Source organism: Solanum tuberosum, unplaced genomic scaffold (genome assembly GCF_000226075.1).
Source record: "Solanum tuberosum cultivar DM 1-3 516 R44 unplaced genomic scaffold, SolTub_3.0 scf00141, whole genome shotgun sequence".
Lineage (NCBI taxonomy): Eukaryota > Viridiplantae > Streptophyta > Magnoliopsida > Solanales > Solanaceae > Solanum > Solanum tuberosum.
This window is the reverse complement of record NW_006239075.1, coordinates 397,483-421,086: the sequence shown is the minus strand read 5'-3', so window position 1 is coordinate 421,086 and position 23,604 is coordinate 397,483. Positions and strand designations below refer to the sequence as shown.

Sequence of the window (23,604 nt, the reverse complement as noted above, 5' to 3'; positions counted from 1 at the left end):
TTTGGTTTTGTACTCGTTTACGTAATATTAGTATCGTATTGTAATAAATCATGTTGTGTTTATTTTATACTAGTTTCTGAGCACGTGTTTCGCACGTGTTTCGCACGTGTGTTTCATGTGAATTTTTATAGATACGTTAGAATGACTAAAATTTCATGAAAATATATATATGTAAATTGTAATGAACAATAAAATGCAACAATTACAAAATAAGTATGAAGAGTTACGACAATAAAACATTCATAGAAAACTAAATTAAGAAGTCTAATAGAGGGGAAAAAAAAGACAAAAAGAAACAGATTTAAGAAAAAATACAAGGTAGACATTATTCTTATAAGACTGATACATATATAGATGAAAAAATAAGTACAAAATTAGTACATAACTCTCCGAGTTCTTATCGATTCCTTCCATATCCTATCAAAATTCAAGAGTCTTCTTCATCTACTTTAACTATAGAATAAAAATAATAATAGCCTAATAATCTTGGTAGGGATTTCATGAGATAAAGAAGTTGAATTTATATAGATAGAATAGAAGGAATATCAAAAGATATCTTAAAGTGCTAGTTTAAATATTTAGAGGTTATGAATATGAAAAGATGAGAGTTATGAATATTAAGAGTATAAAAGTTGAATAAGTAATTAGAAAATAATAGTAAATAAATGAAGAATATGAAAAAGAAAATTAAAGTTAGCAAACTATGTAGAAAAAACAACTAAAGTTCTTATCACGTAATTAAGCATCAATGAATTTAAATTTGTGAAGCTAGAGTCATTCTTTAATAATAATCAAGAGGACATTATCAATGTGTGCGTCTCCATTTTGCAGATTTGCACCCTTCAAATTATTAAATTTCGTTAGTTATCATAAAGGATAATACTTTATCCACATAAATTATATTAAAGGAAAAAGTTATGAGAAGAGGAAAAGTATAGCAATTTAGGTATAGACTTTTTAAAAAAAATTATAATTATTATATACATATAGATTATAGATGATAAATATTAATAAATTAGATATTTAATTAGGAATTAATCTTAGGAAGTCTAAAAGTCATTTAACATTTTAATTAAACTTATACAATCAAATATTTAAATATTTTATAACAATTTAATTAATAGAAGGGGTAAAACCGTAATTCAACTTTCAACTTTTTTTGTTCATGCTTATAGTAATATATGATTATGTTTGGATAAATTGTACTGTCTTTCATGTTACAAAATCTCGTATGAAAATAGTGTAAAGAATTAAAAAGGATTATTAAATAATAAAATAAAATGAGAAAAAATATAAGATAATGATGCGATCAAGCTAAATCGATCATTATATAAAATGAGACTTTTTGCAAACAATTAATGATGTGAGAGAGATTATTATGCAATAACTAATGATGAAAATGTTAGTACACAAATTATTTATTTTTAAAGGGTATTTTCATCTAAATACATGCACTAACAGGAAGAAACTCGTGGCCTGTGATTAAGAAGCCTTTAGATGTCAATGTTACAGAAACAAATACAGTCAGAAATTTCTATAAGAGTAATGTTATGACAATATTTCATCGAGTTTTTCTTCTTTTTGAATTGTGTTCCTTGTTATGTTCTCTAAAACAAACAGCGTTATTACAGAGAGGTTTGACCATACAAGATCCAAAGGTGCTGCTGGAATATTAGAAAACAAGGTTTGCTCAGCAACCATAATAGGTGGTAGTTAAAAAGTGATCAATAAATCAATCAACATTTCATGTTTCAGCTTGACTAACAGAAGGCAGGACCTTGCCAAAATAATAAAGCCCAGCTCAGTTGTAACCTAATCTAACTAACCTGTAACTGTAAATCAGTTTTTACAATTAGATGGAAGCAAATAAGTTTGAAAAATAAAGACGATATTTGTTGTACACTAGTGACATAAACTCAAGTTTGCTACTTTTATCAGTTGGGGAAAATGTAAGCAAGCAAAATAGTGAAGGCCGGAATGAGATAGTATACAATCTGATGACACTACTTGCTAGGTCTCCACTACAAGAACTAGTCATAATGTGTTCTCCCTGTATGGAGATATGTCAGGCATTTGCATTTGCATTTGCAGAGGCAAGATTGCATCTTCAGAGTTTCTCATAGGATTTACTTTTCTGTGCCAGTTGTTGCATCTCCATCCATGCTATTCTTCTTTTTCTTTCCATCACCATGTCTGGACCTTCTAGGTGCTTCATCCTCGCTCTCGCTTTCATCATTTCTAAAGCTGTTTTCAGTTTGTGGATAATGTACTCCTTCAGCTGGTCCACCAACTGAGCCTGCAATCTCTTGACCCCTACCTTGGTCTGGACCTGAACTGAATCTATCGTTCCTTTCATTAAAAGGAGCTCTCTGATCCTTTTTGACCCGAGGATTTTGAGAGGGCGGTGGTGTGGGTGGAATAAATGATGGATGTATTCCCATTGGTCGACCACCTCTGGGTGGGCCAGGTGCTCCAGGACCCATTCCACCCATGAAAGGGGGCCTTCCTGGACCCATCATCATTCCAAATCCACCAGCAGCTGGAGGACGGCTGTGAAACATCATATCACCAGGGAATCGAGGGCCAAATGGTCCAAAAGGTCGGCCACCCATTCCATAAGGATCAGGCATAGGAAAACCATCAGGTGTCATTGATCCATAAGAAAATCCATCACTCATCATGCCTGGAGGGAAGCCCCGCATCCCAGGGAAAGGTCTGGCTCCACGTCCAAAAGGAACTAGAGGAGGCCATACGATTCCCCTACCCCTTCCTCTGCCCAAAGCAGCTGGTCCAAAAGCTTGGCCAAAGCCCTCATCCTCCTCCTCCTCTTCACTTTCTTCTTCTTCCTCTTCTTCATTGTCTTCAAAAGGTACAATATCTGGGTTCTCATTCCCATTATCAGGGTTTACTCCCTTTGCTCTTTCCTCCTCTCGCTTGGATTCTGCAGCTAGTGAGACTGCCTGAAATGCAATAATATATTGTCCCATTAGAATTCTGTACAGAAAGTTCAACTACATTAGGAAGCAATTCTTTAAGTTCCCATAGCTACTATGTCAAGTGAATGTACACATATACATACACATCGAAAACATTTATATATATATATATGTACATATAACACACATACATAATGTATATTTACACAGTATGTGTGTGTACACCATGTGCTTTCCTCCATCAGCAGTCCAACTAGATGCTCCATAAATTACCAAAGAGCATAACTAAGGCGAATGGACCAATTGCAGCCAAATTTTGGAATTTCAACACAACATATTTGAATGCACTTAAGCAGCAAAGCAGTAGAACGAACTCACTATCAAATCAAACTAAATAAGTACTAGACTATGTGCGGGGTTTTTTCTTTCTCAAAAAACAAGTACAGAACCTATCATGAAAAAAAAAAAGAATAAGCAATTACCTCTCCACGTAAGGATCTATTTCAACTATTGCCTACATTACAAGCCAGAAAAGATTCTTAACTATAGAAAAATGTGTCATACAACAATTTACCAATGTATACCAGTTTTATAGTACTAGTTGAGACATCATTTTTGTGAACCCACATTTGGAGGAACAACATTTACAGTGAGAGTAACAGGAAAACCCAGGTTAGACAGTTACATTGAAAATAAGGGAAAGACCAGGTTCATTTTTTTTCCAAGACCAGGTTCGGTAGTTGTCCAACAGATCCATAAAACAGGTTAGTTAGCTGTACAACAGATCCAGAACTGTGTCCAAGGGATGACTGAATAGCAAGAAATGACTCCTTATAGCCAAACTCAATATAAAAATTCTTTTATTTTTCTTTTAACCAACAATTAAGTAAAACCTGAAGAAAGCTTTGGACATAAAAGATCAACCTTATAACATCAGAACAATCACCAAAAAGATCTACTAATATATCACGTCCACAATCCCAAATGAATTACCATCTATTGAATGAAAACTGGTTTGATAGGAGAAAAACTGAAAAAGAAATACCATAAGTTCACTGTCTGGTTCCACATAGAGCAAAGAAGCCAACTGCTCACCAACAGAGATCTCTAATTCTTGACAATCTCTGCTTATCTGAAACAACGACAGTAGAAGGTGACTGAAAGTAATGATACCACACAGCAAAGTTTAACATTACCAAACAAAACATGGAAGGAAATTTTGAATTTGACAAGTAAAAGTCCATCTCAGGAATCATAAGCAGCTTTGATTGCAACAGTAAAAGAGAATGTTCACTTACAAGCTGAAAATTATGTGAAACAAACTTAGCACAGTTGCTCAACCAGAAACGCAATTAATATTCGAAGAAAGGCTATTTGGTTGGTTCATGTTCTTCAGAAGGGCAATTAGCCAATAATTAGTTTTAATAATATGAAAGTTTGTGGCCATCAAAAATAGTATTAAAGCTTCTGTGCTATACCCATGGCATTAAAAGAGGTTGTGGGTAAAAGGTAAAGTATCTTACTTGAGATACATTTTCCTTTTTTCTCTTTTCAACAAAAAAAGAAAAGTACCATTGAGAAGGATAGTATAAAAAGGCTCTACATGTCCTCAACCCTAAAAAAGAGCTGCATAGATTTGGAAAAAAAAAAGCCTTCCTCATATCTTGTTAAAGACTGGTCAGGGCAATGTAAAAGAATCTACTTCAATTGAAATGCCCTTAGGCAATCCCTAGAGCGTTCTAGCTTTACACCACATAGAGAAGAGATGGATCAATTGAAATATTACGAGAAAATGGCCTTCAAACCTTCTGGCATCCTCTTCACTCAAAGGCAGATTGAACAGCATGTAAAACCTCTCTTCCGAGAATATAACATCTTTGTGTAACCAAAGCCCCATGTTGAATCATTAAACACTAGCTGAGGTATAATAAAAGCACAAAAGATCATCACAATCCTAATAATTTCATCCAGACTCACCTTACAAAAGAGCAAAGCCAACATAAGTGAGAACGGGTCTAATTTCTCTTTTGGCACATAATGCACCAACTGGGAGTTATGAATTTGTGAGATCGTTTAATTGCAATGGACCATTTGGTGCTAAGAATTCATGGAGAAAAACAAAGCAAGTGGCTTTTTTTTAAACTAGTAAGTTTGTAGTCTTCAGCATTAAGGATATGCTGGCCACCACAAAAAAGTTAAACCACAGACTCCCTATCAGATCTATAATCTATTCAGTATCTTCTATACATAGCTGTTTACACCAAAAAAATAGAGATACAATACAATTCTATTCAACTTTATGAATGGAATTGGACCTATCTTCGAAACATCTGGCATTTCTCTCCCTCCATACTAACCACCATATACATGAGGGAATCAATCTCCACCATCTCTTAATGCTGATGAATACCCTTTTGGAGGTGGCCAGCATACCCTTAATGCTGATGAATACAATTTACCAATTTCAAAAAAAAAAAAAAAAATCTCCACCATCTCTTTTGGCTTTTTTTAACAGAATCTGTGCTTGAAAGAAACGCAAGGGAAAAGGAGACTCCTCAGATAGGCACTAGAATATGATTTGGACCGCATCTCAGCTCCATCATTATGCAGAATGTAATTCTATGGCAATTTAAAAAATCTATCCAAAGATAATAATTTTCGGTTTATCTATATAACCATGGTATTTTATGTTTTCTTTCAACTTCATGCTGACCCACATATTTAGACTGGCAATACACAGATTGATCTTCCAATTATTCTACTAAAAGCACTATGCTAAGGCTGGCTACTATTCCCCCCCCCCCTCAAAACAGTACGAGACTTCAAATTGCGGAGCATCAATTTTGATGAAAAGAATAAAAATTATTTCACCCTGGAAACCCAAACCTCTAGGTACTAAGGTCTTCCTCATTGTCAGAAAGACTGTTTGTAAGTCGAAGAAACTCTGGTGGAGTTGGATAGTCTTGCTGAAATGCAAGAAGTAAGGATGTCACTTGACAAAAGCAACTTGTGGGGATTCTGACTTGACTAATCAATGGTTCTGTCAGGCCCATCAAGGCTTTAAGCTGAAGTACACGTGTATCTACTAATGAAGAATTTTTCAAATTATAACAGCGTTCTAGCATAACAGAGAACTACATGCAAATACCTGCCCTGATCTATAAATATGTCCATTATAAATCAATCTATGTCATCGGCATGCTCAGAACAGCCATAGATGGAACTGATTTTTTGAAATATTTCTTTTTTTTTTATAAAGTGAGTAGATTCATTTAAAGGCATCAAGAAGATGCAAGCTTTACAAGTAGGATAGATCAGCTAAGCTCACAAAAATAAGGATTTGTAGCTTCCTAAACTGTAGAGCTAAAAAAATCCAAGAAACTAATTTTTTGAATATGTCAAATAATCTATGAGTAAAGGCTTAAACATACCTTCACAGGTAAGTTCTCATTGTATGGATTCCTCAAATGACGAGTTTTCTGGAAGGACAGTTCACAGAGCTGCACTTTAAGCCTCAGAGTTAGTTCATGTATGCAAGCAATTGATAATTAAAAAAGAAAAACAGAAACAAGAGAATCAAGTAATCAGTGAACTTTAAGCCATAGATTCACTCAGAGGTGGATCAAACATTTAGATACTACAAGTTCAACGTTGAAAGTAATGGATTTAGATGAACCCGATACTGTAATGGTGGATCCGTCCCTTAGTTCATGTATGCAAGCAATTTTGTGATGAAATCTTTAAAAGGGGGAAGAAAAATAAGAGAAGTGAAGAGCCTCTGCCACTGGTTGATATTAGGTAAGTGTTAGAGTTGGGAAAATGATTAGAAGTCCTCAAGTGAAATAGAAAGGGCAACGAAAAGAAAAAGGATTTTTCTCCTATGATACTTAAATGCATAGAGTTCATCAGTTTAAATTGCAACAAGGTAAGAGGCATGACCAACTACAGCAGTGAGCAAAACAAATCATTGATCAAGGTACCAATGTACTTATCAGATTAATCCTACAGTATTGACAGAAATTAAAATAGCAATTCATCTAGTTGATGGCCTCCATAGCTGGAACCTGTAAATTGCATAAGTTGTGATGCTAATTAAAGATACATGGAACGGTTCAAGCTTAATAATTTACACAAGGCAGAGGTTCTGAAATACATTTTGTTCTCTTCAATCAGCCAAAGCAGCTTCTAACAGAAAATTTGGAGTTGAATAATTGGTTGCACAGACTTTTGAGTTTCGACTCATGTAACTAGTTCAACTGTCACCTTTCTAGTCTAATAACTATAATCACAATAATCAACTCTCAACAAGTCCTACAATTTAAAAGAGAGAAGGACTAAGAGAGAGAAAGAGCTAAATATTAGTCTGCTGAAAACATTTCAGAAATTTGAGACACAAAAACTTCTTTTAACTAAGCGGGAAAATCTAAATATCATGAAATAGGACAATCTCCTACTATTGCCAATTTGCCACCAAAAGAGAAACTAACAAACACAAATGTCCTTGATAGAAATCAAAACATAGAAGTAAGCCCACTACACTAAAAAATGCGCAACAGGTATAGATGGTTAACTCTAAGAATACATCTATTGAGACAAAAGGTGTAGGCTTCTCACTAGAAGGAAACATACACAAGTTCAAAGTGTAAATCTCGAAAGAGAGATAATTTCGTTCTACCCTTTTAGGTTCTTGATAATAACATTCACCCCCTTTGTCTTATGAAAAAATTCGTGAACTACACCTGCTATCATAACAGACCTACAATAGTGCAAACTGATCAAAATGCACCACTTGTTATTTTCATTAAGTTGACTGATTACTTCTTTTTTTTTATGATGAGGTTGACTGATTATTTTTGTTAGAATAGGAAAAGGTATACACAATCCAACTTAGAATAGGTATGGTATATAGTTTCCTATTTGGTAAAGGATTGTATTGTAGTGTCTATAAATAGGGTCTCTATGTAATATTGTAGACACAACAATTCAATAATATTCTTCTTCAATATTTCTCACAATTTTATAGAAGGAAATTTTGCTCATTATTTACTTTGCCCACTTCCAAGATAAATAGAAAAGCTAGTGTGATTGAAAGGCATGCAACGGAAAAAACTAATAACGTAGTTAGTAGTAGATCACATGGTCAAAAACCTTTGTTGAGCTCAAATGTCATGCGAACAGCTTATGTCATAACCAGAAACATTGAGGGATATAAGTGGACTCACTAATCCTCTCGAAATACATATCATACATTCATGAAATAGCTTCCAATTTACATTTACATAAATCAGAAAAGAGGGGCCAGATATCTTTTCTTGCCACCTCACCTCTACCTTGTCCAGAATCTAATAAATTACAAGGAAATATTTTGCTGACAACCATGCAAGGCACCTGAGCAAAGGTAAGAATAGAAAGAAAGAAAGAAATACTAAAAAAACAGGTGGGGAAGGTAAAGAAATCAAAAGGACCTTTTAAATATGAAGAGAGAAATCAAAAGTACCTTTAACCATTTCAATGAAAAATTCCGTCCATAATGTGCAGTTCCATGTTCATGCTTCCAATTTCCTCCTTTAGCAGCACCACCAATTCTAGATGTCATTTTTGCAAGACCCTGACAAACAGTATACATGTTGAATTCCATGAACTAGTCCTAAATTAATGACATATTCCTTTCATTTCTGATGAAGATGACACATTCCTTTCATCACAACACAAGTTACAATCAAACTATGCATAGTTAAATCAGTAAGATTTTTAACCTATACTCTTCATGGGATAGGTGAAAAACAGACTACCTGAAAATGCCTAGTCCGATTGATTGAAAAAACTAGAATGACATTTTCCACAGAGTCGAAAGCTTCATTTAGTTTAGCCTCATTGCTTCGTTGAGTTGCCCAAACTCCTTGTTGTACTGACAATTCAAGATTCTCACGGTTGCAGCTTTTAACTATAAAGTACCTAATACCATGCAAGGACATCAGATAAGCATAAAGAGAAATATAGAGATATGGATTATAACTGTTCCTTTTTCACATATAAATGTCAAGAGGGAAGGTGATACTATATGAACACAATTCTTGAGTAATGTAAGGTAAATACCATGTTTAGTTCACATGACGCAGGGCTCAAACCTATGACCTTAAATCCTTAGTCACAAGTCCCTCAACCTTTACCACTTGAACTAAACCCTGGGGGGGATTTAAAAATTTTACAGCAATTTTTTGTGTTCTCATTTGCTCAAAAAACTAAATATGACACAGAAAAGACATTGGAAACACAAAAGTTATAAAAAGACGAGAAGAATTTATCCGGTGTATTAAACAAAGATACTGGAGTATCCAGGAATAATAATACTAACAATGATTTGATAATCTATGACACCGAAAAAAGTAGGAGACACCAAGTTAGTAATGACCCTTTTCTATAAGCTTTCAAATATTTTTTATCACTTTGTTTAATTTTTCCTTCTCTTCTTTTTGTTGGGGGGTGGAAAATCCAGAAACCTATAAAAGATAAAGAGGCATTCAGCATATGTGACAAGATCAACTGCTCCTTTTACTTCCTGATCAAGACTGAACGTTTATGTTTCTAAAAATTGAATAGCAGAGCATTTGTTTAATTTGTCAAAAGACAAGTGAATCATTGGAATATTGTGCAACACATACTTGATAATGGTCAAGGAGTTTAAACATGGAGAATAAAAGGAATTTGGTGAAAAGCAGAATACAACAGGAGGGGGTAGATATTATAGTTTTGATGGACACAAAGCTAAATGCAGTGGGGGATTATATACAACAATTAGGGGGGAATATGGCTGGAAGCGATTGGCAGCAAAGGTGGAATTTTAGTTATGTGGAACAAAAGATCATGGAAAGGGGAGATGGTGGAATATGGGAACCAATCAATTACTTGTAAACTATGTGGAGTTAATCAAGAACTACTTGGTTTCTCACAGCAGTCTATGCAGCTTATGATAGAAATGAAAGGATGGAGTTATGGGGAGAATTAAGAGCTATGAGGAGTCTGTGTGATGGACCCTGGGTAGTATGTGGGGAGTTCAACACTACTAGGTTTCCCTCCGAGAAAACCAATTGTGTCAGGCTTTTTGGAGCCATGACCGATCTGTCCAGCTGTATCAACGAATTGGAGCTGATTGACCCCCCCCCCGCTCTTATTTGGAGGATCATACACTTGGAGAGGAGGGGCAAACCATAGGAATGCCTCTAGGATTGACAGATTTTTGTACTCATTCCCATGGGATGAAATGTTCCTTCAAATTAGGCAATGTACCCTGCCTAGCTTGGGGTCTGATAATAACCCCATTGCCTTGACATGTGGGAATAAGGTCTTCAAGAGATCTTATTTCAAGTTCCAAAAGTGATAGCTTAATGAAGAGGGTTTCAAAAGTAAAGTTCATAATTGGTGGAGCTCCTTTGAAGTGTCAAGAAGACCGGATTACAAACTAGTTACTAAGTTGAGGCTGCTTAAACAGAACTTAAGGAATGGAGCAGAGAGAATAGGGGGAATTGGAAGGCAAGGTACGAGCAAATTTTGAGCCAGAAAGGGGACATGGAAGTTACTCAAGAGTCTAGATCTCTTACTGATGATGAACAGATACTAAAGGTACACTTGGCCATGGAATATGGGAGGTGGCCAAAAATGAAGGAATTTTTTGGAGACAGAGGTCCAGAATTTAGTGGATCAAGAATGGCAATAAAAATTCAAAGTACTTCCACATAATGGCTACAGCTCACAAAAGAATCAACACCATTGAGTCATTAATGATTAATGGAGAGTTCTCTTCTGAGCCAATGGAAATCAACAGCTCTATTGTGGATTTTTACCACCATCTGTATATAAGAAGGTAGAAAAATGGAGACCCTCACTAAATATTCTTAATGTACCAAGAATTAACAGTGGAGAAGCAGAGCTAGTTATCTAGAGAATTCAGTAAGGATGAGGTGATAAAAGGGATAACATTGTGTGCTTGTGATAAAAAACACCTGGGCCTGATGGTTAAGCCATGGTCTTTTTTCAGGCATTCTGGGAAACTATAAAGGAGGATCTGATGCAAACCTTCCAAAACTTTCACTGCCACCAAAGTTTTGAGAAGAGTTTCAATGCCACCTTTATGGCTCTAATTCCAAAGAAAGTGGGGGCAAAGGATCTAAGAGACTTCAGACCAATCAGTCTCATTACTGGGGTTTATAAAATAATTGCCAATGGCAGAAAGGCTAAAGAAGGTGACAGACAAGCTAGTCAACAAAAATCAAATAGCTTTCATTAAAAGGAGACAAATAATGGATGCAGCTCTAATTGCTAGTGAATGCATTGATACTAGGATTAGAGATGTGCCAAGGGTAATGTGCAAACTGGATATTGAAAACGCCTATGACCATCTTAATTGGGACTTCCTGATCAACACTCTTAGACAAATGGGTTTTGCCCCTACATGGCTCAAGTGGATTGAGTTTTGAATTAAAACCACCAGGTTCTCCATTTTGGTAAAAATGGAGAACCCGCTGGGTTTTTCTTCCTACTGAAAGAGGACTTAGACAATGGGACCCTTTGTCCCCTTTCTTGTTTATCATTGCTATGGAAGGGTTGGACAGTCTGATGAGGAGAGCTTCTCTAAACAATTGGATTAAGGGTTTCAGAATAAAAACAAGGCTAATGAGATAGTGGAAATGACTCATTTATTGTATGGTGATGACACAATAATTTTTCGTGAAGCAGAGCAAGCACAACTTTGTCACATCAAAATAATTCTAGTAATTATTGAGGCATGCTCTGGACTAAAAGTGAGTGAATGCATTGATACTAGGATTAGAGATGTGCCAAGGGTAATGTGCAAACTGGATATTGAAAACGCCTATGACCATCTTAATTGGGACTTCCTGATCAACACTCTTAGACAAATGGGTTTTGCCCCTACATGGCTCAAGTGGATTGAGTTTTGAATTAAAACCACCAGGTTCTCCATTTTGGTAAAAATGGAGAACCCGCTGGGTTTTTCTTCCTACTGAAAGAGGACTTAGACAATGGGACCCTTTGTCCCCTTTCTTGTTTATCATTGCTATGGAAGGGTTGGACAGTCTGATGAGGAGAGCTTCTCTAAACAATTGGATTAAGGGTTTCAGAATAAAAACAAGGCTAATGAGATAGTGGAAATGACTCATTTATTGTATGGTGATGACACAATAATTTTTCGTGAAGCAGAGCAAGCACAACTTTGTCACATCAAAATAATTCTAGTAATTATTGAGGCATGCTCTGGACTAAAAGTGAATTAGAAAAAAAGTAGCATTTTTCCTATTAAAGAGGTCCAACAGATTCAATCTTTGGCTAATATATTGAAGTGCAAGATAGAGAGGCTGCCTACAGTTTATCTAGGTTTGCCACTGGGTGCTAAACATAAAGCAATTCGCACCTGGGATGGTATACTAGGAAAATCAGAGAAGAGACTGGCACATTGGAAATCCCAATATCTATCCTTGGGGGAAGAGTCACTTTGATCAACTCTATTTTAGACTCTTTGCCAACATATGTGCTGTCATTTTTCCCATTCCCAGCAAAGTAGTCAAAGCTATAGACTTGTTGAGGAGAAATTTCCTTTGGCAAGGTAAGTATAGTTAGCCAGAGATTTTTTTGTAAGCTCAAATGCCATATCTTGTAAATTTTGCATCTTCTTGATGATGTTATTAATACCACTTATCTTATCAAAAAAAACAAAAAAAAAAGATTAAGAAGAGCTTCAACTTGGTTAAATGGATGGCAGTTCAGTAGATAAATGGGGGTTTGGGAGTAAGAAACCTAAAGCTACACAACAATAGCTTACTTACCAAATGGTTGTGGAGATGCAACTTGGAAGATCAAGCTCTATAGAAAGAAGCCATTCAACACGAGTATGGTCAGGAAGGCCAATGATGTTCGGAAGAAGTGATGAAAACATATGGTGTGGGAGTATGGGGGACTACAAGAAACCTATGGCTGGCTTTCATAGACAATGTAAGGATAAAGGTTAGCATAGAGAATAAGGCTTTGTTTAGGAAGGAAGACTGGATTGATCAAAGGTCCTTCGAAAATTTATTCCTGGGTTATTTTCTATTTGCCTGAATCCTAATAGCAAAATACAAGAGGTTTGGTCTCCACAAGGATGAATTTGCTTTTTAGGAGATTTAATAATGACTGGGATATAGAGTGGGTATCGGATATGCTAGCTTTGATTGGAGACTTTCTTGGCACAAATCCGTAAACAGATGAATTGCCATGGAGGCATCATATTGATGGTCAATTCTCTGTGAATAGAATGTATAAAAGGGATCTAGCCACAATTGCAGGGAAGAAATCAAGGTCATGGAGTGCTATTTGGAAGAGTGTAGCCCCTACTAAGGTGAAGTGCTTCACTTGGTTGGTAACCCGGAGAGCTTGCCTGACACATGATAAATTTCAAAAGAGGGGAAGAATTATTGCCTCAAGATGTTATCTTTGTAAAGAGGCTCTAGAAACCAACAATCACATGTTCCTCCATTGCAAAGTAACAATACAAGTATGGGATCTATTCACCAATTTAGGCTAACCAATTTAGCTAGCCTAAATTGGATTATGCCAGAACATACAGTAGACCTATTAAGTTGTTGGGCCAGAAGGGGAGGTGGTGGAGAACAGTACCAGCCTGTATTTGGTGGATCATATGGAAGGAGAGAAATCAGAGAATCTTTGTAGGGTTAAAGAATGCGTTATAAGATTAAGTGGAAAGTAATTACCACTTTAGGTTTTTCGTGTAAAGCAATAAACATAGAAGAAGAAATTCAACTAGTGGATTTCATAGGAGCTATGTAAGTATTCTTGTTTTCTTTGTTTTGTTGTTTCTATGTAACTATCACTTTTGGAGGTGGCCAGCATAGCCCTTAAGCTGAGGAATACAAAGTTACCAGTTTCAGGAAAAAAAAAAAATCTGGATGAGTGCATCATTGTAGTGACAGTTCTAGGAGTTCACTGGGTCTAAGATGGTCCCAACTCTCTGGAGTATCTAAAGGGCTCTACAGCCAGTTTTCACTAATTGTATAATTAGTAGTAATAACTAAACGAGAGAAATATTTCAGTGCACATGCTCTTAAAAGTTAAAACCAAAGTATATACTCCTTCACTAAGTCTCATCACAAGTTTGGAGGAAAGTATAGTTGGTGCATCACCTGACCCATCCAGAAGAATGATCCAATGTCCTTTAGTCTGTACCTAAGTTTTGGGATTTGGATAGCTTTGATAAGATTTTTATGTTAAGAGTTATCATTTGGATCACTCTGACAAAGTTACAGCAGCTAAATAATGACTTTGAATTAGCTTCCGACTATGAGACTAGACAGTGGGGATGAAAGGTTGTGAAGAAGAATCAACTCCCAATGGTACTATGACCATCAATTGGCTTTGCAAGCAATAGAAAGAAGAAAAAGAAACTCTCCTCATCACAATTAGGTCCAAGAATTCCTGTAGTTACACAAATCAATGGACCAACTTTAGCAGAAAAGGAAATAAATACGCAAACACATAACCTATAGTCCGTTTCTCCTGTCGTTTTTTGAGGGAGGATGGTTTTTAAAATTTCACCGACATAGTAGGGTGCATCAGGGCTGTAAATTACCAGCCAACAATATATATATCATTTATAGCAGAACTCTCATAGAATGAGTTCACAATAGTTTGTATCAGTTCCTCAGGCATGCAGCAGAATGAAGAATAGAACAAAGGGAGTTGATAAACAACAATACAGAATAGGTGGAACCATTTATGATTCTAACAAGGCTCTAGATAAACAATTTACAGCTGACATGGACGACTCCAAATTATTCACCTATTTAAGTAGACTGACTGACTACATGACCTAAGTAAAGACCTTGAAACTCTGAACACACCTAGATGGTCCTTGAGGCAGGGGTATTGCAGCCTGATTTTGCTGGCTGCTGGGAAGGGTTTGTGTTTGAGTTGGGGCACCCTGATGTTGAGGCTGTTGAACTTGTTGTTGATGCGGCTGGTGCGGTTGGCCAATGGGTGGCTCTGCTGCTGTAGATTTCACTGCTTGATTCATTACATTAGGTACTTGCGGAATTTGAGATTTGTCTGCCTGAGTTGAATAATTTGTATTCCGATTTTGAAAAAACCTGTTTGAGTAACCATAGGATGTCAAATTCTGAATTCTCTGAAGAACTTCTACCACTGGAGGTGGAGGTCCAGGCAGCTTTGCATGTCTATATCGGCAATCAGGACCATTCGGACAAAATCCTAATTTATACCTGTCATTATAGAAATTACATCAAAAAACAGGTGATAATGTGCTACAAGAAAAAGAAAAACCATGTATGGTCATCTTATTCTCTTTTCAATTACTTTTCTTTAGAGAAAGCAAATCAACACCCTTGATCTTTTTTATGACAGGGGTGTACGGGCCAGCTCACGAAAACCTCGACTTTTCCACAGGGTACATACTACCTCCCACCAGGTATCATGCTACTCTAAGCAGTCATTATCATTAAGATCAAAAGCACCTACACCATAATTAATGATGATACTGTCGTAGAATGACCAATGCCCAACAAAAGCAAATCAGCATAACTAAATATCAGGTGAGGATCGTGAAAAAACACATTAAACATCCATTTTTTTACTATGTTCTTGCGCTTTTCTTCCGCTCAATTCCCAGTAAGTAACAAACTCATGCAGCTTATAACTAAAAAGTTCAAACGAAACTGGTATAAGTAAAAATATGTGTCAAGAAATATCAAACAGATAAAGTAGATCCAATTCATTACACACCAAGCAACTCAAAATGCATCAAATCTACGAACCTAATACTCACGAACCTAAAAGCTAGTAACCTTGGTTTAGATGTAACCAAATCCAAGCAGAGGTGCTAACTGCTGAGACCAAACACATAAGTCCCAAATTATCTCATCAGAGTATCTAAGTAAGAGTTTGAATCCAACCTAAATATCTGTGGTTTCCCTACTAGCATGTTGGCAATGCAAGTATGTAAATATACGCCTTACCTTACCTCCTCCCCCTTCCCCTTCCCCTTCCCCTTCCCTCTACCCCTCCTCTGATCCACCGATTCACCACTGAACGGCTTTGGGTTTCTTTTTCTACCGACAGACAAGGACTTGAAAGAGAGCTTCCTGGACAGCTAACCACTTCTTGCCAACAAAGGAGGGCGCACCGTCACTTACATTACACTCCCCCTCAACACAGACACAAACACACAAGGAAAACAGCATGATTTAAAACCATTGCAAAGAAGAAAAACCAGAAATCAGATCACGGAGAGAATCTCACATGTTACATTCTTTAATATCCTCATTGGTGTGCTTATAAACACAATCTTGTTCACGACACTCTCCATAGAGTCTAAAGAACCTGCAAACGGGCATCCGGGACTTATCATACTGGTGAAGGAAACCACAAGCATCACCCTTCATACACAACGACCGTAGCCAATGCCTGCAAACAGTCTGCCTGAAACTTCTACGATTACCAACAAATGAACCATCCCCTCCTTGTCCCACACCGCCGCCTGGAGGAACTAAGGCAACAGAAGCATTTGGGGCGGGACCGGTGGTGATGTGGCCTGCAGATTGTAATACTGGTACAGATGCAGTTGGGTGTGTTGGCCCTGTATCTAAGCCACCTTCAAAATCAAAGTTTAATCCTCCTTCTCCATCATCCATTTTGAGTAGATTCTTCTCTGTTTGTCAATCAATCTTGATTTCTGGTTGAATTTGGGGTTTATGGAGCCACCAGGGTTTTTCAACCCAGGGCTTTTGGTTGTTTGGCAGAGAGGGGAAATTGTTAGTATTGTTTTTTTAGGAAGGTACAATTATGCATTTGTATACACTACTAAGTACTAAGCACAAATTAAATTTATTTATTTAGTAATATAAGTTGTGTGAGGCATATTATTTCATAAATTAGTGTATAAGGGGTTCTCAGAAGAAATAAGAGAAGTATTTGATTCGACAAATTATTAGTTTCGTGTTCGAAATATTAACAACCATAAAAGTATCTCTTTGTTTGACTAACGAAAATTAGATAAACTCTCGATTTGCCACATGACATAGCAAATAGTCTCAAAACTCTTGTAGGAACATGAGCTCTTATAAAAAGCCGAGAGAAGTGTAAATTTTGTGAGAATTTAGGTTCAGTTAGTCAATAAAGGGGTATTTTTAAGGTTGTCACTCCCTACATTCTCATTCTCAAGATTCAAGGCTATTCCTTTCACACCGCTGGCCAAGTCACTTCGTCCCTTTCAGGTGCAAAACTGGTCATTCTGTAGATCCGAGTTCGGAGATAAAATTAATAATTCGCGCAAAGTTTTAGATATGTTTTCAAAAGAAGTAATTGAGAAGAAAAAAAACAATTATTTAGTGTGTTACTTTATTGTTTCAAATTATTTAGTACTTTTAATTTAGACTTTACACAATTTGATTGAAGAAAATGTTATTGAACTATTATTTTCTTTATAACTCTGGTGTATAGTTAGTTTTCGTGAGTGTTTTTGTCTTTGTAGAAATTTGAATCTAAGACTTCATGGACCATGATTGCTGAATTTTGAGTCTAATATCTCACCATTCTCAACTCACTTCATTAATCTGTAAAATGATTAATTGTCATAAAAAGAGAAGTGGTACATTAACAATAACTAGTAATAAGTTTAATGTACTTTGAGTAGCTTTATTGAAAGAAATAACTATTTATCAATAAAATCAATTTAAGCATTTAAAGTATTTTTCAATAAGGAAAATGACTTTCCTTACTTGTGTTATATCAAAGTCATTTTCTTATAACCACCTGACTTTAGTTTTATACAATATTTTCTCCAACTAATAATCAAATATTATTATACATTATTCTTTTAGGATTCAAAACTTTCTTCAAAACACCTGCCAGAACAACTAAGTAGGGAAAACACTAACATATAAGTTTAAACATAACCTCAAGCTCAGATGGAGATGAACTTGAGAACCTGGCCTTATAACATGGCAAAGAGTATTGGTAAGTAATTTTGTGACTTTCTAACTCGGTACATTATACACTTCAGTCAAACTGAAGTGGTATTTTCTTCTTCTTTTTTTAAATAATGAGCTCAACCTCGCCCCAAATGCAGATAGATACTTTTCTGTTCTAGGGCATTTTTTTCATTTCCCTGCTAGTAAAGATAAGTTAGTTACAATCAAATATTTGGACCACTGCGTCAAATGATTATACATATATAGTAATAAATAGTGATTAGGGGTGAATCACATAAATGAATGGGCGTTCTGTCATCCAGTTCTTCATGGTCACCAATCAATACCCAAATCTCTTGAGGTGAATAGTTTGTCAATGTACGAAATGACAGTCTCACACGAGGCGACATAATTTTGCATCTGCGTTCTTGCAGAGACTTCTGAAATTAATAGAGAGAAACAACAAACTCATCAGGAAAATGAAAAGAAGAAAAAAACCACTGGAACAGGTGGGCGGACCTAGTATCCCAGATCTTAGCACATAGACTACAAGGCATTTGATATGATCCGAGCCTCAGACAAGGATGGGTCATGAACTATGAAAATGCCTCAGACATTGGATATTCTGGCCAATAAAAAGGCAACTATCATCTAGGCTGAGATACAATGAGATGAACTATTAAGAAGAGCTTGTCAGCATACAAGTAAATCACAATAAAACGCACAATTTATTCCCTGGACAAAAGTAAGTGCAAAATCAGTTATGACCCCCCTTACCCAACAATTTGGAAGCTAAAACCAAATAAGGAAGTAAAGAAACAAGCAGGATAAAAAATTTCAGAGTTGTGTCATGAAGTCCTTCCCAAGTGTGTGATAAGTGAGGCAAACTAAAAAACTGATATTGAGTTTCGTGTCATAGTATATAGGAGGAAGCTACTACAATCAGGATTACAATGTCCTAGAATTTCAGTCCATAATTCATTTTTAGCCCAAAACATATTGTGACATTAAGAATTTAAACAAATTACTCAACAGATTGGATAAAGCCAAACCAAGTTCACTTCAGAAAGAAAAAATAATGTATCAGAACGATGCATTAGACTCAAAAAGTTACTAGGTGAGTAGTTAGTTGAGGCAGAGGTATAGAAAAGAAGCTGAACTGCACACTCACCATCTTCATTAAGCTTGATCATCAGCTGTTGCCGGGTGGGAAGGGCATACATTCCTGCAGACACAGCTTTCCTGATGGCCCATCCATGGTATGGAGCAAACACTTGTGTATATGCTTTTGATGCTGGATCCTTCAAGGAATTCCCCCTGCCAAAGACAGCAACCAAATTTGAACATCAAATATGGATATTAAAACTAAAAACAAACATATCCGCTGGAAGAGGTCTGATAAGACTAGTTAGTACCTGATAACAAACACTTGATCCAAAAAAAAGTAACTGATAACATACAAATAGTACAAATCTCATAGTACTACAACAACATTTCACGATATTTTCCTACTTCCGCACACCTAAAAAGAATTAACAAACAAGCGCAAGTGTTTGAGTCATATCCATCTATTGCCAATTCAGCCACCAGAAGGACAGGTTCATGTGAATATCACCACCGTGTCAAACAACAATTGACTTGCAGGTTATAATAGAACTCCATAAGATTATGCAACTTTCATGCACCTTAAAATCAACGAGCCGGATAAAATTTAAAATTTAGTATATGCAATTATATAAACATCAACCTATGATAACGATTCCTCAACCACATGGTAGATTCATGTGAAGATCCATCACCTTAAGCAAAAAAACTGTCACTTCTCACACAAAGAAAGGTGAGACACGCATGAACTGCTCTGGCACTGTCCTTCATAGATCATAAAATCTGCAAATAGGGTTATTTTGGGGAGTAGTCATGTTTCAAAGTGCTAGCATGAATTTCACTCCTACTCTACTCATTCCTCTCTTCAGAGAAGAAAAATACATATTATTGCTTCTTTGGCAGGAAAACTAGGTATTGATAAGTTCCTCTGGTCTACTATTTCCACCGTGATCTTCAAAGGCCCTCATGCTTCTAGAACCATTACACCAACAAGCTAGCAAACTGGTCAAACAACCAATTTTCCATGTACACCGTAGCACCAAAGTAGATGACCCCTCGCCCTCTGGCACCCTGATGTATACAAGCTGTCAATGTAATATACCTTACAGCTTCCACGATCCAATCAAATGTTCCCTTGTTTTCTATTAAGACCTATTAATAACTAAAACGACTTTACCCATTATGTTCATTGAACATAACATTACATGACCAAACAATTTCGAGTAGAGAGAGATATCATACTTTAAGCATTAGCATTACTTGGAGAATTAAGATATTTTGTACAGCATGGAATACAGAATCTGTCACATTTTGGTCTTGGACACCCCGAAAAAAATCACATAAGGAAATGCACATGAACATGAATTGGAGCATGCCTAAACTCTTGTGGAACACATAACCAGATGTGTCGACTCTCCAATTTCCGTCCTCAATATGTAATAGAGGTACCACTCATCTGGACATAAACAAGGCACTTGATTTTGTATTTTGTATGTTGTAATACCCAAACTTTTCTTTTGAACTCAATATCTTAGGGGCCAAACATATAATGTTTTCTCGTAGAAAGTGTCAACCACTTGCTACTGCACTACCCAGCTGCCTCAGACCTCTGGAATATGTTTTGTTGTTTTTTTGGTCTTTCCTGGGTAATGTCTTTCTCTATTAGGGATGCTCTTGAAAGTTGGACTTCACAGGAAGTTGACAAAGCCATCAAGAGTATGTCGATGATGATCCCTGGTGCTATCTTTTGGTGTTTATGGACAGAGAGGAACACAAGATGTTTTGATGGAATTTCAACTTCTAGAAATCTTTTGCGAGGCAGATGTCTAGTTAGCCTTTTTAGTTGGTCCAAATTGACCCCTGTAAATAATTTAGAACTCTTCTTGGATTTTGTTAGCTCTATCGTTTAGAAAGAGGCTACACATCCTTTTCTTGTGAGCTTAACTGATCTATCCTTGTAAATCTTGCATCTTCTTGATGCCTTTAAATGAATCTACTTACTTCATAAAAATAAAAAAAATGTTTTCTTGTGTAGACACATATAGGACAAAATATTTTCTGATTTCACTCCTTCCAACTCATCATCCAATGGGCCAAAGCTTACTTTTATGTAGTTATAGAAAAGAAAGCCAACGTCCAGGAAGCCATACAGTAACAGCCCAGTAACACATATACTCATTGCTAAACCCAAAAAGGCATTGCACATGTTGGTTTCAAGTCTTACTCTTGTAGTTCAGGACCTTCCGCTTTCCTTTCTAATGTCGGATTCTAAGACTACCTTTGGGTTAACTCCGACAGCTCGCCAGCGAGAAGCTTGTCAAACCCTTTGTTCCTCCCTCTTTACCCAACAACTCTGTCAAGGAATATGTTAGTGATGTTGGAAAACCCCATTGTTATGGCATATCTTTTTCTTTGTTACTAATAATATTATTTTCCTTTTTTTATAGTTTAGGCTACGGAGAAAAAGAAATAATCTTATATATGACACCACAATCTCTTGTTCTTTTGCTTTTTTGTACTCCTGGTTTCAAAGCTTATGTTTATAGGTCTATACTACTTGGGAAATAAATGAAACAACCAAAAATGTTGATTCTTTTTTGAATTAGCGAACATTGAAAGTTCTGGAGTTTCTCACAATGAAATATTATTTCCAATCTACTCATTTGTGGGTCCTTCTTTCTTTTCATGACATAAACATCAAAAGTTATAGCTCCTTATCAACAAGAGAAAAAAGAACATCAAAAGTTACAGCTTTTTCTTCACTCTGTTGCAACATATCCGAGACTAGAGCTTTCATGCTATTAGTACTCTTTGATGAAATGCTGGTTAGCTTAGACTTCCATGAGTTTGTAAGCCTGAAGTAGAGGATAAAGCTTACAACATCAAGCAGTGATGTCGACAAAAAGATAGAAACATTGAAGTTGGAGGAACTTGCAACTGAATGATCAAATCCATTACATGAGTGTTAGGTTCAGTGTTAGTAAAACCAATAGCTATTAGTAAAACCAATAGCTTAAAGCAATGAAGCAATGCAAGAGGGACTATCGAGCTTCACACAAATGTAAGCTTCAAACAATGATGTGCAACACGATCCTAAGGAGGAGCAGTTGATTATGTGAATCTCTCTTTTGAAGAGTTTGATCTATATTAGGCTATTAGCATTATTGTAAATTGGATGCAAAAATTAGCTATTTTAATCGTATGTGATTATTTAAGACTAAACTCATACATGTTTATCTCACTTTATCATTTTAAACTTACTATAACTTGTACGCTTCCCTTCAAAGAAACGTATGGTTCACTTCTCGCTTTTCGCCGCTTTTCACCTCAAGCCCCATGGAGTTTTTTTACTTTTTCGCTTTTAAATACTGGTAAAGATAAAGTCGTGCATCTAAATGATCTCAGAGTTCTACATTTCAAAATAGTAAAACAGAAATGTTAATAATAGAGGGAACAGATAAAAAGCATACTCTGCGGCTATAATCTCCTCGAACAAAACCTTAACCATATCCAGCCCACGCTTAACTCTTAACAAGTTCCTTGTATGACTACCTGCCTTCCTCACACAATTTGCTTGAATATCTTGATCCATCATAGTGTGCAACGTTGTAATAGACTTTGATGCCTCTGCTAGATCACCCACCTGCGGTATTACCAATTGTCTAGTTACTCAATCAACCATATTTTTTATTAAAAATTGACTGTACCTAAACACATATAGTCCTATGCAATATATGCTACCAAAGGCATGCATGATCAAAGGAAAACCTACTATCAGTGGAACCCAAAGGGCCAAGCTTTTTGCTGTAAGCTAAATCCACAGTCGGAAAAAACATTGCAAGTAGAGCATCAATACACTACTGTATGAATACCCAAAATATAGCCTAGATTCCCCACAAAAGGCATATGAGGCAAGTGATCAAATTAATATATTTATATGATCACCACAATTCATAGTCCTTGCGATAATATCTGCCCCACTACACTAAATAATCAATTTGATCAATTTGTCATCGAACTCGCACATAACTTGATTCGATAAAAAAACAAATATAAACATAAAAACAACACAAAATGTACATTAAAAGTTCTCAACTTTAATCTTCGAAAAATAGAAAATAGTAGTAGTAATATTTACCAGCTACCATACAATTCATGCATAATCAATGTGATCACAACTCAAAATTCATTTATTAGAACAAAATAAAATCCTCAATCAAAAAGCGAATTGGATTGCGAATCGGGGATGATACCTTAGCAACGTAATCGAGCTCGGCAAACTTGAAGGCGATACCGAGGCAACGGAATAGAGGAGAGACCAAAGTGCAAGCGTGAGAGAAAGGAGCTACTTCCATCTTAGCAGCTTCATCTAGGGTTTGAGAATTCAAAGTGTTGGCTAGGTCTTTGAAGGCTTCCGCCATTTTCCTAAGAGGCTTTTCCTCAGCTGCGTGGTTCGCCATTGAATCAGCACCGTGATGTCGACGGAGTTTTTTTTCGTGGTAATGCCGGTCCGGGCCCAAGATATATTGCGTGAACAAATCTAATTCCGGGCCTTGAGAAGTTTTTCTTTG

The 23,604-nt window shown here is 36.2% G+C and overlaps 2 protein-coding genes across 3 annotated transcripts; both read right to left on the bottom strand.

Annotated features, from left to right (window-relative positions):
* Positions 1 to 1,710: 1,710 nt before the first annotated feature.
* On the bottom strand, positions 1,711 to 16,805 carry LOC102591572 (30-kDa cleavage and polyadenylation specificity factor 30-like). The gene is made up of 7 exons (XM_006352929.2): positions 16,260 to 16,805; positions 14,846 to 15,223; positions 8,729 to 8,891; positions 8,434 to 8,544; positions 6,368 to 6,436; positions 3,982 to 4,068; positions 1,711 to 2,960 (listed from the first exon to the last, which is right to left on the bottom strand). Exons 1-7 carry the CDS (start codon positions 16,649 to 16,651, stop codon positions 2,127 to 2,129), a joined length of 2,034 nt encoding a protein of 677 aa, XP_006352991.1. The 5' UTR covers positions 16,652 to 16,805; the 3' UTR covers positions 1,711 to 2,126.
* A 1,071-nt stretch (positions 16,806 to 17,876) lies between these two features.
* Positions 17,877 to 23,604, bottom strand: LOC102591244 (accelerated cell death 11). 2 transcript variants are annotated; one of them, XM_006352928.2, is made up of 4 exons: positions 23,287 to 23,604; positions 22,504 to 22,676; positions 19,101 to 19,246; positions 17,877 to 18,369 (listed from the first exon to the last, which is right to left on the bottom strand). In XM_006352928.2, exons 1-4 carry the CDS (start codon positions 23,491 to 23,493, stop codon positions 18,263 to 18,265), a joined length of 633 nt encoding a protein of 210 aa, XP_006352990.1. In that variant the 5' UTR covers positions 23,494 to 23,604; the 3' UTR covers positions 17,877 to 18,262. The 2 variants fall into 2 exon arrangements, with proteins under 2 accessions (XP_006352990.1, XP_015166635.1); XM_015311149.1 differs by having other exon boundaries at positions 17,877 to 18,366.

What these genes read in the sequence shown, in the direction of transcription:
- LOC102591572 (XM_006352929.2), bottom strand. Translation starts at nt 16,651, where the DNA reads ATGGATGATGGAGAAGGAGGATTAAACTTTGATTTTGAAGGTGGCTTA. An exon ending in ATCGGACTAGGCATTTTCAG is followed by an intron (nt 8,545 to 8,728) that starts GTAGTCTGTTTT and finishes ACTGTTTGTCAG; the next exon opens with GGTCTTGCAAAAATGACATC. An exon ending in ATGAGAACTTACCTGTGAAG is followed by an intron (nt 4,069 to 6,367) that starts GTATGTTTAAGC and finishes TCGTTGTTTCAG; the next exon opens with ATAAGCAGAGATTGTCAAGA.
- LOC102591244 (XM_006352928.2), bottom strand. Translation starts at nt 23,493, where the DNA reads ATGGCGAACCACGCAGCTGAGGAAAAGCCTCTTAGGAAAATGGCGGAA. An exon ending in GAGGAGATTATAGCCGCAGA is followed by an intron (nt 19,247 to 22,503) that starts GTATGCTTTTTA and finishes TGTCTTTGGCAG; the next exon opens with GGGGAATTCCTTGAAGGATC. An exon ending in GATCAAGCTTAATGAAGATG is followed by an intron (nt 18,370 to 19,100) that starts GTGAGTGTGCAG and finishes TATTAATTTCAG; the next exon opens with AAGTCTCTGCAAGAACGCAG.